This window comes from Anoplopoma fimbria, chromosome 2, assembly GCF_027596085.1.
Source record: "Anoplopoma fimbria isolate UVic2021 breed Golden Eagle Sablefish chromosome 2, Afim_UVic_2022, whole genome shotgun sequence".
Classification (NCBI taxonomy): domain Eukaryota; kingdom Metazoa; phylum Chordata; class Actinopteri; order Perciformes; family Anoplopomatidae; genus Anoplopoma; species Anoplopoma fimbria.
The window spans coordinates 12891319-12903364 of record NC_072450.1 but is presented as its reverse complement, the minus strand read 5'-3'; the positions used below and the strand labels follow the sequence as shown (position 1 = coordinate 12903364).

Sequence of the window (12046 nt, the reverse complement as noted above, 5' to 3'; positions counted from 1 at the left end):
TGAATAAAACATTACGTTAACGCTTAGCTCAATCCTAAATGTCACCATCTCTAAATCCCCAAATATTAAGTTACCACATTACCATCATAAGTACAAGTGGAAGCTTTTCTTGGCTGCGAGTATTTGATGTTGATTTCAGCAGTATGTCTTGTGCCATTAATTGTCAGTGTTTTTAGACTGTTTTATATTTGTAGTTGCTCATTATAAATGGTCCTGAAATAGGAAAAACATTAATCAATAAAATGGATGGAATGGGGCTCATTTTCCTTAGGGTTATTTGACGGCTCAGTTTCGCTTCAAACTAAGATATTAAACTCATTAACAGAGTTTATGAATATCGCAGCATTACATGCTTAACAAGTTCTTTGTACTTTTATAGTCTGTTATAATGTGCAGCTGTATGCACATTTACTTCATGATTTTTAATTGTTGTAATATTAGGATTTTTATTAACTACAATAATTTATTATTTTTGTAAAAACAAGGTGTAAAACCTTAAATTGAACATTAATTTAAGGGCCAACCTTTATTTCTGCTGCATTTACACTCAAATGCATTGTAATATGCTGTTTTTTAGTAATGTAGTCATGCATCTTACACTGACAAATCAGATGCTTTCGGTTCATCATCTTTGTGAGATAATTTTTTTAGATGTAAGGAAAAACAGCAGAACAATAAGTCTTTATTCCACAAACTCGACAGGAGAATCTTTGAACATTCAGATTCTAAAGCATAAATGTGACCTAAGAAGTCTTTCATTTAAATGGGCAGACTGATACAGACATGGATAGAGCTACTGTTTAATCATATTGTACATGTGGATATTTTATGGGTCTTTGTATATTTCAGAATGCTGCAAAGCAAGCTGCTGCTGCAGCCACACAGACCATCGCTGCCGCTCAAAACGCTGCTGCCTCCAACAAGAACACTTCTGCTCACCAGCAGCTGGTGCAGAGCTGTAAGGTGAGACTCAATGCTGACAGTTGGCTGCTTTATACGCTTTGGTTTATAACATTTTTCCTACTTTTGAGAAATATTTAAAATGCTTACTTAAAATGCTTACTTTAAAATGTTCTTTTATATCCTAATTCACTTAATCAGCTGTTTTTACAATGCCATTGTATAGTGTGCATTCAAAAAGCTTGCTTAAAGATTGATAGTATATTAGAGGGATTTTATACTGAGTGTCCATTGTGACTCTGTTAAAGCCTGTTTATATGCATGTGTGCTGTGTTGTTTTGTGTATAGGCAGTGGCGGACCACATCCCTCAACTGGTCCAGGGGGTGCGTGGCAGTCAGGCGAAACCAGAGGACCTCAGTGCACAACTAGCACTTATCATTGCCAGCCAGAACTTCTTACAGGTGCAGTACACACACACACACACACACACACACACACACACACACACACACACACACACACACACACACACACACACACACACACACACACAATATGTTATTCCCATTTCTCTGGTTTGTTGGAGGCGAGATTCTTTAAACTTTATGTCCCCATTCTCAAATTGAATAACTTGAGTCCTACATCAAGACCCAGGCTGAACAAAGTATAAATAGTGTTTCTGTCATGTGCGGAACCATTGAAAATAGGCCAGTAACCTCTTTTTGGTGTAAGCAGGCTGTTAAAGAAGCAGTGATCTGGTGGGATCATGCATTTATGCCTCAGTTGCACTTTTAGAGCTGATGGACTAGCGTGGAGTCTCCACAAATAGAAACGCATAATTAAACCTTTGGCCCTTGCTTCTTGCCTGGTGTAACGTTTAGTTTTCTAGACAGTTTCTTAATGCTCTCTAAGGGAAAATATAATTATAAAAAAAAAATTAAGGTTAAGAATTCCTCTTTTCCATTCTGCAGCCTGGTAGTAAGATGGTGACCTCGGCCAAGTCATCTGTTCCCACGGTGACAGATCAGGCTGCAGCCATGCAACTTGGTCAGTGTGCCAAGAACCTGGCCACCTGCCTGGCTGAGCTGAGGACGTCTGCACAGAAGGTAGGGCACAGACACACAGAAGCATTCACATACGTGTCGGTGCATGCAGGAAGTGACTGTATTTGAAATGCAAATACATGCAAAAACAAACGTATTCAATTTATTCAAACTATTTCATGGTTAAAATCATGGCATGTGCAAAAACAATGTCAAAATGTGATTTAATTTGCTGCTTAGTCCACATCAGAGACAGTAAAGTGTAAACTGGTGTACTGTAGCTTTAGACTGTGACAGGAGTTTGATGCACTTTCCTCAAGTGCAAGTGTTTGTTTTGTTTAAAACAGTTTGAGTTTATCACTAGCTAAAGCCAATAACAAAATAATTTTTTTGTAAAAGGATCAATACAGTTGCAAAACATAAGCAATATCCCATGTAACGATGTGAATGGTGAGTGACGGCATCCTTTACTTTCTAGGCTCATGAAGCCTGCGGCCCAATGGAGATCGACTCTGCGCTCACTGCCATCCAGACCCTGAGAAGTGAGCTGCAAGATGCCATGCTGGCTGCTGTTAATGCCCAGCTGAAACCACTACCAGGAGAATCGGTAAGAGACGTAATGTTAGACCCATCAGATTGAATCCAAACCCGACATGAAAAATTGCAGTTGCATTAAGTTCAATCCAGTTACACAAAAGATATTGATTTACGGAAACTCGCGCCTAAGGCAGGGCACAATGGGATTTGCAGCCTAATATTTTGTTACTTACACATAAAGCTGCCGTTTTATTTTCCTCCTTTCCCTCTGCTTTAGTTGGAAAAGTGTGCTCAGGATCTGGGCAGCACCTCTAAGTCAGTTGGATCCTCCATGGCTCAACTGCTCACCTGTGCTGCTCAGGGAAATGAACACTACACAGGTTTGTACTGCTGACACACTGACTTCTTCAGAAGTATATTGAACCTCAACCAAGGAGCATAGCTCATGTAATCTCACCTCCATCCACCTGTTTTCAAATAAAATATATTTCTTGACTCTTTCATCATAAACATACAGCTTTAGCTGGGAACACACAATCTCAACAGCCACCATCAGCATGTAATAGAATATTCCTGGTTTTATACTTTTATTGACTAAATACTGTGTGGTTACTGCTTCATTTTTCTGACTGTTAGTTCATCTTTATACTTAGAAGGATTTTTGCTTTGTATTATTTGCACTACTAAAACTATCCAGTTACCCAATACACAGCGTCCAAAGTCTGTTCATAGTTTTGCCCTGATCTCACATCGTGCTCTAAATAGGCTGCTTTGTGTAAAGCAGTAGGGCAAGGCACTTTTTAACACACTAACCTGTAGCTATGTTTGTTCTCCTCATTTGTCAACATGTCTTTCTGAAGGACTTTTCATTGCCTTTTCATAGTGTCCTCGATTTAAATACAGAACCTTTATAAGAAGTGCTCATATTTCTAATGTGACATTTGTTGCTCTTGCCTGTCACCAAATCAGACTCGCATCTCTAATTTCTGTTACCTGTGATTCTGCGTGTAGGAATAGCAGCCAGGGAGACCGCTCAGGCCCTGAGAACACTGGCCCAGGCGGCCCGCGGCGTCGCTGCCTCCACCACGGACCCCAAGGCTGCTGCCGCCATGCTGGACTCGGCTCGTGACGTTATGGAGGGCTCGGCGCTTCTCATTCACGAGGCCAAGCAGGCACTGATTTCCCCCGGAGACGCTGAGAGTCAGCAGAGGCTGGCACAGGTGAGATGGTTTGGGATTGCTCGGGGGGAATGGAGTCTATTATTCATGTCTATTCCTTTTAATACTATGTGTGACTGCAGGCTACAAGGCTCAGTCCTTCATCTTTATAGCTATAGCACCAACGCCTTAAAACAAACACCATCAAATATCAATGCATGATTTACTTGTAATTGAGCTGTTATTCTAACCACATCATCTCCAGCCTCCAATAGTACATTTAAGGAAATGTTAGTAATATTTTTCTCACCACATAGTCTTACATTATGTATCGAAAGTCATCTGTTTTACCCAACCCAGCTTAATTCTTTTTCTCTATATATTTTGCCAAATATTGTTTTGTGGATAAAATCTGGGCCAGATAAATGACTACATCTGCTTGGGAATACTGCTGTGTATAGATAACACCCTCTAACCCAATCTACTGTGAACCTGCTTTGTGTTCCAGGTGGCCAAGGCTGTGTCTCATTCCCTGAATAACTGCGTCAACTGTTTGCCTGGACAGAAGGATGTGGACATGGCTCTCAAGAGCATCGGGGAGGCCAGCAAGAAGCTGCTGATTGAAACTGTGAGTTGCATCTGTGACTCACCAGACCTCTGCCAGCTGAATTAGCATCATCTATGTCTTTAAGTGCCGCACAGCAAAAAGACCCTCGAGGAATGATTCAAGATTAATGACACGTTAAAAGTGAAATTGACTCCAGTTTTATTTTAAATCACTGAGTGCTTATTCACAGGCGTGCTATCACGCCTATATGCCGATGTTACTTAACTGCTTTTTGTCTTTCTTTCATTGTGAGCTGCTTCTCTGTGTCCTCCCTTCAGATCCCTCCGGCTTCCAGGTCATTTCAGGAGGCCCAAAGCGGGCTGAACCAAACAGCAGCAGAACTGAACCAGTCAGCAGGCGAGGTGGTCCATGCCTCCAGAGGCTCCAGCAGCCAGCTGGCGGTGGCCTCTGGAAAGTTCAGCGAAGACTTTGATGAGTTCCTGGATGCTGGTATAGAGATGGCCGGGCACACTCAGGTCTGTCTTTCTTACAAAGGGCTCTACCGGGATGTTTTTTTTCATTCAGTTGAGACAGCAGGGGCACTTTTCAAATGCAATGCAATTCAATTTGATGATGTCATGTGTTATTTTAGAAAAAGGACGACCAGGTGCAGGTGATTGGTAACCTGAAGAACATCTCCATGGCTTCCAGCAAACTGCTTCTGGCAGCTAAAAGTCTGTCTGTCGACCCCGCAGCAGCAAATGCCAAGAACCTGCTAGCTGCTGCTGCAAGGTACTACAACTATCCACATACCCACCTGCAAATTGTTTTTTTAATGCTTTTATCTAATGTGTTCTTAGAAGTGCTAGGTATTCCCTGCTAAAATTGTTAAGATTGCCGCCTGATTAGAAAGTTGATGGAATATTCCCCATTATATAGGGAATATTAATCATTTCAAATATTTGCTTATGAATTACTTAAGCTTGCACACACAACCACGGGCATACGGATGCATACAAGGATACAATCACAGGCTTCGTTATTAAAGCACAAAAACGTCCAGTAAATGTGCTCACACATGTCACAGCCTGCACAATGGCAATGGCCTTCAATGGCTAGGGTGTGATTTGTTGTTTTAAATTGTTGTTCTGCTTGTCTGTTTGTTTCAGAGCAGTGACTGACAGCATTAACCAGCTGATCACACTGTGTACACAGCAGGCTCCTGGCCAGAATGAGTGTGACAACGCCCTGAGAGAGTTGGAGGTAAACAGAACTTTTCAACCTTGTCATCAAACAGGGACAATCAGCAAAAATTTAAACAGAGGAAAGATGGTGAGTTAAGGACACTTCTACTAATTGTCTCATGTTGCATTCATCTCCCAGGCTGTCAGAGGAATGCTGAACAATCCCAACGAGCCGGTCAGTGACCTCTCCTACTTCGACTGCATCGAGAGCGTGATGGAGAACTCTAAGGTAGGCCTGCAAATCAAACAGCCAAGTGATCAAACACCTCAGCACTCTGCAAACATCAGAGCTTAGCCTCCTAATCATTCCTCCCTTTCTTCCCTCTTTGTTCTGCTGTCCTCCATCTTTGTTTGGTCCAGGTCCTGGGAGAGTCTATGGCAGGTATTTCTCAGAACTGCAAGACTGGAAATGTGCCGGCATTTGGAGACTGTGTAGGATCAGCCTCAAAAGCCCTCTGTGGCCTCACTGAAGCTGCTGGACAGGTACAGAATCAAATGGCCTTTTTGTTGATAGTAGCAATGCTGTTACATGCTGATGACAGGAGTTTTTTATTTTTTCTTCCACAGGCCTCCTACTTGGTGGGTGTGTCTGATCCCAACAGTCAGGCAGGGCACCAGGGGCTGGTGGACCCCATCCAGTTTGCCAAAGCCAACCAGTCAATCCAGATGGCCTGTCAGAATCTTGTAGACCCAGACAGTAGTCCCTCCCAGGTACATGCACTTAACAATGTTCTCTTTACAACAATCATCTGAAAAGTCAGCCTGATTTACATTATAACAAGATTAGATGATTGCAGTGTGATCAGATGGGTATCTTTGCTTTTCTGCAGAGATGTGTCACAGTATGATTTATTATCAGGTCAGAGTGTTGCATGGATGAGTGTTTAAACCTTAAGAATTTACTGATGCTGTGATGATTGTTTGTTTTATTGCTCAGAGTACATGCAGATGTCCCCATCGTGTTGGTGTTGTCCCTGATCCTTTTCCTCATGCTGACATTATAGACTAATCTTTGGATATGTTACTGCGAAATGAGGCCCACTTCTTGTGTCAAATGGAATACTTAAAAAATAGAAGTAATGTATTACCCCATGACACTACAGGTCTGAAAGTCCAATATTCACTTCATTATAACCTTATTATTTTCTTCAAAAACATTCTTTCCCTAATTATATGCCCCCCAAAGCGTTCTTACATAAGCCACTTTCCAGCTTGCCGGTCTATACCAGAATTTTAGGGGAGCTCAATGCTAGTTCAGCTAATTCAACCTCTTGTTTATAATGTGGCAGGTGCTCTCTGCAGCCACCATTGTCGCTAAGCACACCTCGGCTTTGTGCAACGCCTGCCGCCTGGCTTCTTCCAGGACGACCAACCCAGTTGCCAAGAGGCACTTTGTCCAGTCTGCCAAGGAGGTGGCCAACAGCACTGCCAACTTGGTCAAAACAATCAAGGTAGAATTTATTTTCCAGTCTTGTCAAAATTTTGTTTCTTTCTCCTTATTGGCTCACAGCTGTATTGATATAGAGTTATCTTTGACAGTAATGTCCTTTGTGATTGATGTGGGAGAATTTTAGGAAATCCTCTGTTGAGTGGATTCTGATTCTGATTTGATCATTTCTATCAAGCGTCTATCAATCACTTGTTTAACTCTTGACTCGGGTTTGACAACTTTTTCGTATTTTTTTCATGCACCTTCATAATCTTCCTCACCCTGCCTAGGCTTTAGATGGTGATTTCTCAGATGAGAACAGGAAAAAGTGTGGAGTCGCCACGGCTCCTCTTATCGAGGCTGTTGAAAACCTGACAACATTTGCTTCCAACCCAGAGTTTGCCAGCGTCCCAGCTCAAATCAGCAACGAGGTATCCCAACATGAACATTAGCATTTGCAGTATTCATGCACAGCTGTTACATGTATTATTAGAATAATAGTTTTACAACACATAGAGGCATTTACTGAAAAAAAAAACAGGATATTGTAATAAATGCATACATTTCTTCATTTTGCTGAAGTTTTTCTTTGTTTTTATGTAGGGCTTTGCAGCACAGGAGCCCATCATCCAGTCAGCATGCTCCATGCTGGATAGCTCCACCTACCTGCTAAAGACTGCACGCTCATTGGTTATTAACCCCAAAGACCCGCCCACCTGGTCTGTTCTGGCTGGTCACTCTCGAACCGTGTCCGACTCCATCAAGAGTCTCATCACAGCCATCCGGTTAGTGAGCAAAAAATGTATTCTGATGTAACAAATGAGATGCCAAAGAAATGGATGGCTGACAAAATTCATTATCTGAAGGTCAAAGTATGAAGGAATAGTTTGATATTATGGGGAAATTCTTGAATGATATATCTTTATCACTCTTATCACAACAGTCAATAAATATGAAGTTACTGCCAGAAACCGGTTAGTTTAGCTTAGCATAACAATCTCCTTACTAGCACCTCTAAAAGCACTAATCGCTACATCTTGTTTACTTGGTTTGTACCAAAAACATGTTGTGGTTTTCTACGAGTAGTTATGTGACGCACTATTTCTCGTCCGATAACAGTGACTTCCTGGAGGTTTGCCTAGCAACCAGACTAAATTCCAGGAAGTTTATCCTTTACCCTATCTTAACACCACTGCACTCCTTTTCCCTGCAGTGCTGTTGTTATTTCTGGATACACAAAAGGGGATTATGGGAGGTGGAAATTATAATTAAGTTTTGATTCATTCAACTTTTCATACATTGCACTATAAAATGCCTGTGAAACTAAAGCAGCGTCCTTGACAAAGTATGTCCAAATGCTGTAACATGGCGTGACAAATGGTTGTTCTTCTACCTCCACAGCTTAAATATTTAATCTCCACTTTCACACCTTTTGTACCTGACCTTGATCGCAACAAAACTGATTGCCCATGAGGAAATAATTCCCACTGAAATTTAAGGTTGCCGCTTGGCTCAGAACATCCACACCTAGCTTTCGCACCCAGCAGGATTAGCATCTTGAATTCTAATGCCCTCATCGCAGTCTCCATTTTTAGACTGCAAATGAAGTACTGGAAGTTCGGCTCTGGCTTTTTAATAGCATTTAGTTAGACACTGTATTGCCAAAGTACACAAATAGGAATGGACTCCATCCTGCAATATCAACCTGATATCTTTGTTAGTCTAATTAGGTAAAGTTTTCCTTGAGGTTTTACTGTCAGTGTGCCCCCATTCATGGAGATGGATGTTAAACTAAACTTATTCGGCCGATGTGGCCGACGCTCAGAGGCTTCAAAGCTAATTTGGCTGCCCAGCTTGATCTCCCTGTGAAGTGATGAGACCCTCCAGGCCACATTTCAGCTGTGTGACCTGAGCAGCAATGAGATGAGGGAGCCAGTAGAGAAGATGTTAAAGAGACATCCTGGATCCTGTCTGTGTTTTAACAAGTGTTAGTTGTGTTAACATTTGCACTTCTTTTCTCTCTTCCTGTCTTCCAATATGTCTTTTTTCCTCTCGTTGTCACTGTCTCTATTCTATTTTTCCCCATATATATCATCCTTCAACTTTTTTCTCCTTTCTGTTGCCAACCATTTTAATGCTTTCTGTTTCTCTTCTTCTCCTTTTCCCATTTTATTCTCAGGGACAAGGCCCCAGGCCAGCGGGAGTGCGACTCGTCAATTGATAACATTAACAAATGTATCCGGGACATTGAGCAGGCCTCTCTGGCAGCAGTCAGCCAGAACTTAGCCAGCAGGGACGACATCTCACTGGAGGTAAGCAACCATCAGAAAATGACATTTCCTCAGACAACTACGGTTATCTTTCTCTGTTAGCACTTGTCTCTATTTGTTTGTCCTTGCCTGGTTGTTTATCTTTCAGTTTTACAGTGAGATTGTTGTTTTTTCTAGTTCTTGTCTGGCTTTTTTTGTCTCCCTGTTTTAATTTGGGATCTAATATCTAGGTCACAGACGCCTCATAAGACAGAAATCAGGGATTTAATGTAAAAACTTTTTGCGGTGCAAGCCAATGTTTTATTGATCCTCCAGTAGCAGACCTGCAGTACAGTTTGGATCCCGCTGGATCCTTATAACTCTCCACCTGTGATCGATATATTTAAATGCAGAACTGGTCACAGACCAGTTTTGTTGCATCTTAAAGAGTTTAAGCTTGCATATTAGAATCTTGAGTAGCTGGGGGAAAATTGTTTCCCTGTTTAGTTCCATGCCTTGTGCTTTTTTAGTAGCTGAATAATTTGAATGTACCTCTGTCTCATATAAAAAGCGAGACAAAAACTAATTTATTTTTATTTCCTCTCTTCAGGCGCTACAAGAGCAACTGACGTCCACTGTGCAGGAAATTGGCTACTTAATTGACCCTGTTTCCACCGCTGCTCGAGGCGAAGCTTCCCAACTAGGACATAAGGTATATAGGGCAGCGGGTTAATTACTTTACTTAAATACTGGAGCTGTGGAGCAACACATTAATACTTTTTTTAGTGGGTAGCAGTACTACACTTTCACATCTTGGAAGTTGGTTGTCTGGACAAAATGAGTATTGATCATTATCACAGCATATCTCTATTAATATCTCAAAATAGTATTATATACCTATTCTATATGATTATTGTTTTTTTTCTTTGCTTCATAGGCTAAATGCTCTAATCTCTCTTTAAATGATCATTGATGCTGTTCATTTACTGTAACTCCTCTTGTCCATTGAAAAATGCTATAATTGAGGAGTTCTCAAGGACCTCATTAGAGAATGTCATCCTTTGCCTCAGGTGATCCAGTTGGCTCGTTACTTTGAACCTCTGATCATGGCCTCTGTGGGTGTGACATCCAAGCTGAGGGACCACCAGCAACAGATGACTTTCCTGGACCAAACTAAGACCCTGGCTGAGTCTGCCCTGCAGATGCTCTACGCTGCCAAGGAGGGTGGAGGAAACCCAAAGGTATAACTATCGCTGCTCGTTCTGATACGTTGCTGCTTCACCCCTGGAAGGATTAACTGGACATTCTTATTCATTCAGTATCAGGTTTATTGCCAAGAAGGTTTTCACATACAAGCAATTTATCTCTGTGTTTTTGTGCATAACAATAATCACACTAATAGATAACATACAAATGTCCTTGTGTCACACTTCACAGGCATCACATACCCATGATGCCATAGCAGAGGCAGCCCAGCTCATGAAGGAGGCGGTTGATGACATCATGGTCACTCTGAATGAAGCTGCCAGTGAAGTGGGCATGGTGGGAGGAATGGTGGAGTCCATCGCAGAGGCCATGGCCAAGGTGAGTGCCTTTTCTTTTGCCTGGATACCAAGATTTTGATTGTTGACAAGTCAATATCCTTTAGTCTTTGTTTTTTTCAACTTCTTGCTGCACCGATTACTGAAATGAAGGGAGGACAAGAGTTCTGGTTGCCTGCAACTACAAATCAAATTACCGTTTAATCATTATCAGAATGAGTTGGCAAAATTGCATAGCTAAAAAAACATGTTATTTTGGCAAGAGACAGAATGGAAAGACCCAAAATACGGGTGGAATAAATCTGTAAGAAGTTGATAGTGAGTACAGGGAAACTGGCATGAAAGCAACTAATTAAGATTTTCTTTTTTCTTCTTCTTCTCGTGATTTCCTGTTCCTGTGTGTAACGTCTTGATTACAACCTCAGTGTCTCATAGGCACCATTAAAATGTCCCTGATCAGCATATTAATACAGATCACAAGCCATAGACATTACTTGTCAACACAGTCACTCTCATGCAATGTTAGGTCTTTGGATCATCTTTCCAATTAACAGTCAAACTGTTGGCAAGTGCATGAGGTGTGAGGCAAGAAAAAGTCCATATCTCAGGTGCAGCCAGAATAGCATCAGCTAATTTCATCCGTCTCTCTGAGTGAGAGTTATCACATCGCTGGAAAAGTGCCTCAGGTGTGGGTCACCAGAGGGAACAGCCATCGCTGCATTACCTTTGTGTGGGACGGCATGAATAATTAATGAAAGTGGTTCATTTTGGATCTGCATGATGAGCGTGGTGTTTGTTTTTTCCTTGTGTCACTCAGCATGTGCACGTCAGCAGTTGATTAAAAGGAGATAATCCTCTTAGATAATCCATCAACATAATGGTCACTCTCTGCAGAAGTGATTTTAAAGGCTTTCCTGATGAACTTTTAGTCACTTAGTCAAGACTGCACATTCAAAGGTGTTATCTCACTCGGTTGATTAAGCAAACATCATGTACTTGCAATATTTCAGATTAATTTCAGCAGCAGCGTTCTCCCATCACATGACGTCATCTCTCTCGTCTCCTCAGTTTTGCGACGACTCTGGGAGCTGTCTAGTTTAGCAGAAATGCCAGGAACATAATGTATGCACTGCAATCTGATGATCAAATGATTTTGTAGTTGATGCTATTTAAATCTGTAATTACAGAGTGGATGTGGCGGATCATTTATAATGAGTGTTTATCTTTCATTCAAGTGTTTATTTGAATGTAAAATTACATTAATGTTGGTTTGCAGATATACTGATGTCTGCGCACCAATAGAATTATTATAATTGAGGGGTAGATTAGATTGAACATGTCACTGCAATTTTAAGAGCTGAATGATTGATTGTTTTCATGTTTGAATACGTTTGTACC

At 41.4% G+C, this 12046-nt stretch overlaps 1 protein-coding gene across 1 annotated transcript in view; it reads left to right on the top strand.

Annotated features, from left to right (window-relative positions):
- The window catches only part of tln2a (talin 2a), an 85978-nt gene that overhangs the window by 60158 nt on the left and 13774 nt on the right, over positions 1 to 12046 (top strand). Inside the window, exons 24-43 of the mRNA XM_054607873.1 lie at positions 850 to 963; positions 1249 to 1362; positions 1873 to 2007; positions 2423 to 2551; positions 2759 to 2861; positions 3493 to 3701; positions 4147 to 4266; positions 4524 to 4721; positions 4838 to 4977; positions 5355 to 5448; positions 5569 to 5658; positions 5790 to 5912; positions 5997 to 6140; positions 6719 to 6880; positions 7149 to 7289; positions 7462 to 7643; positions 9038 to 9170; positions 9718 to 9819; positions 10178 to 10348; positions 10545 to 10691. Of these exons, the coding sequence (XP_054463848.1) occupies positions 850 to 963; positions 1249 to 1362; positions 1873 to 2007; positions 2423 to 2551; positions 2759 to 2861; positions 3493 to 3701; positions 4147 to 4266; positions 4524 to 4721; positions 4838 to 4977; positions 5355 to 5448; positions 5569 to 5658; positions 5790 to 5912; positions 5997 to 6140; positions 6719 to 6880; positions 7149 to 7289; positions 7462 to 7643; positions 9038 to 9170; positions 9718 to 9819; positions 10178 to 10348; positions 10545 to 10691 (2751 nt within the window). The remainder of the gene's footprint in view (positions 1 to 849; positions 964 to 1248; positions 1363 to 1872; positions 2008 to 2422; positions 2552 to 2758; positions 2862 to 3492; positions 3702 to 4146; positions 4267 to 4523; positions 4722 to 4837; positions 4978 to 5354; positions 5449 to 5568; positions 5659 to 5789; positions 5913 to 5996; positions 6141 to 6718; positions 6881 to 7148; positions 7290 to 7461; positions 7644 to 9037; positions 9171 to 9717; positions 9820 to 10177; positions 10349 to 10544; positions 10692 to 12046) is intronic.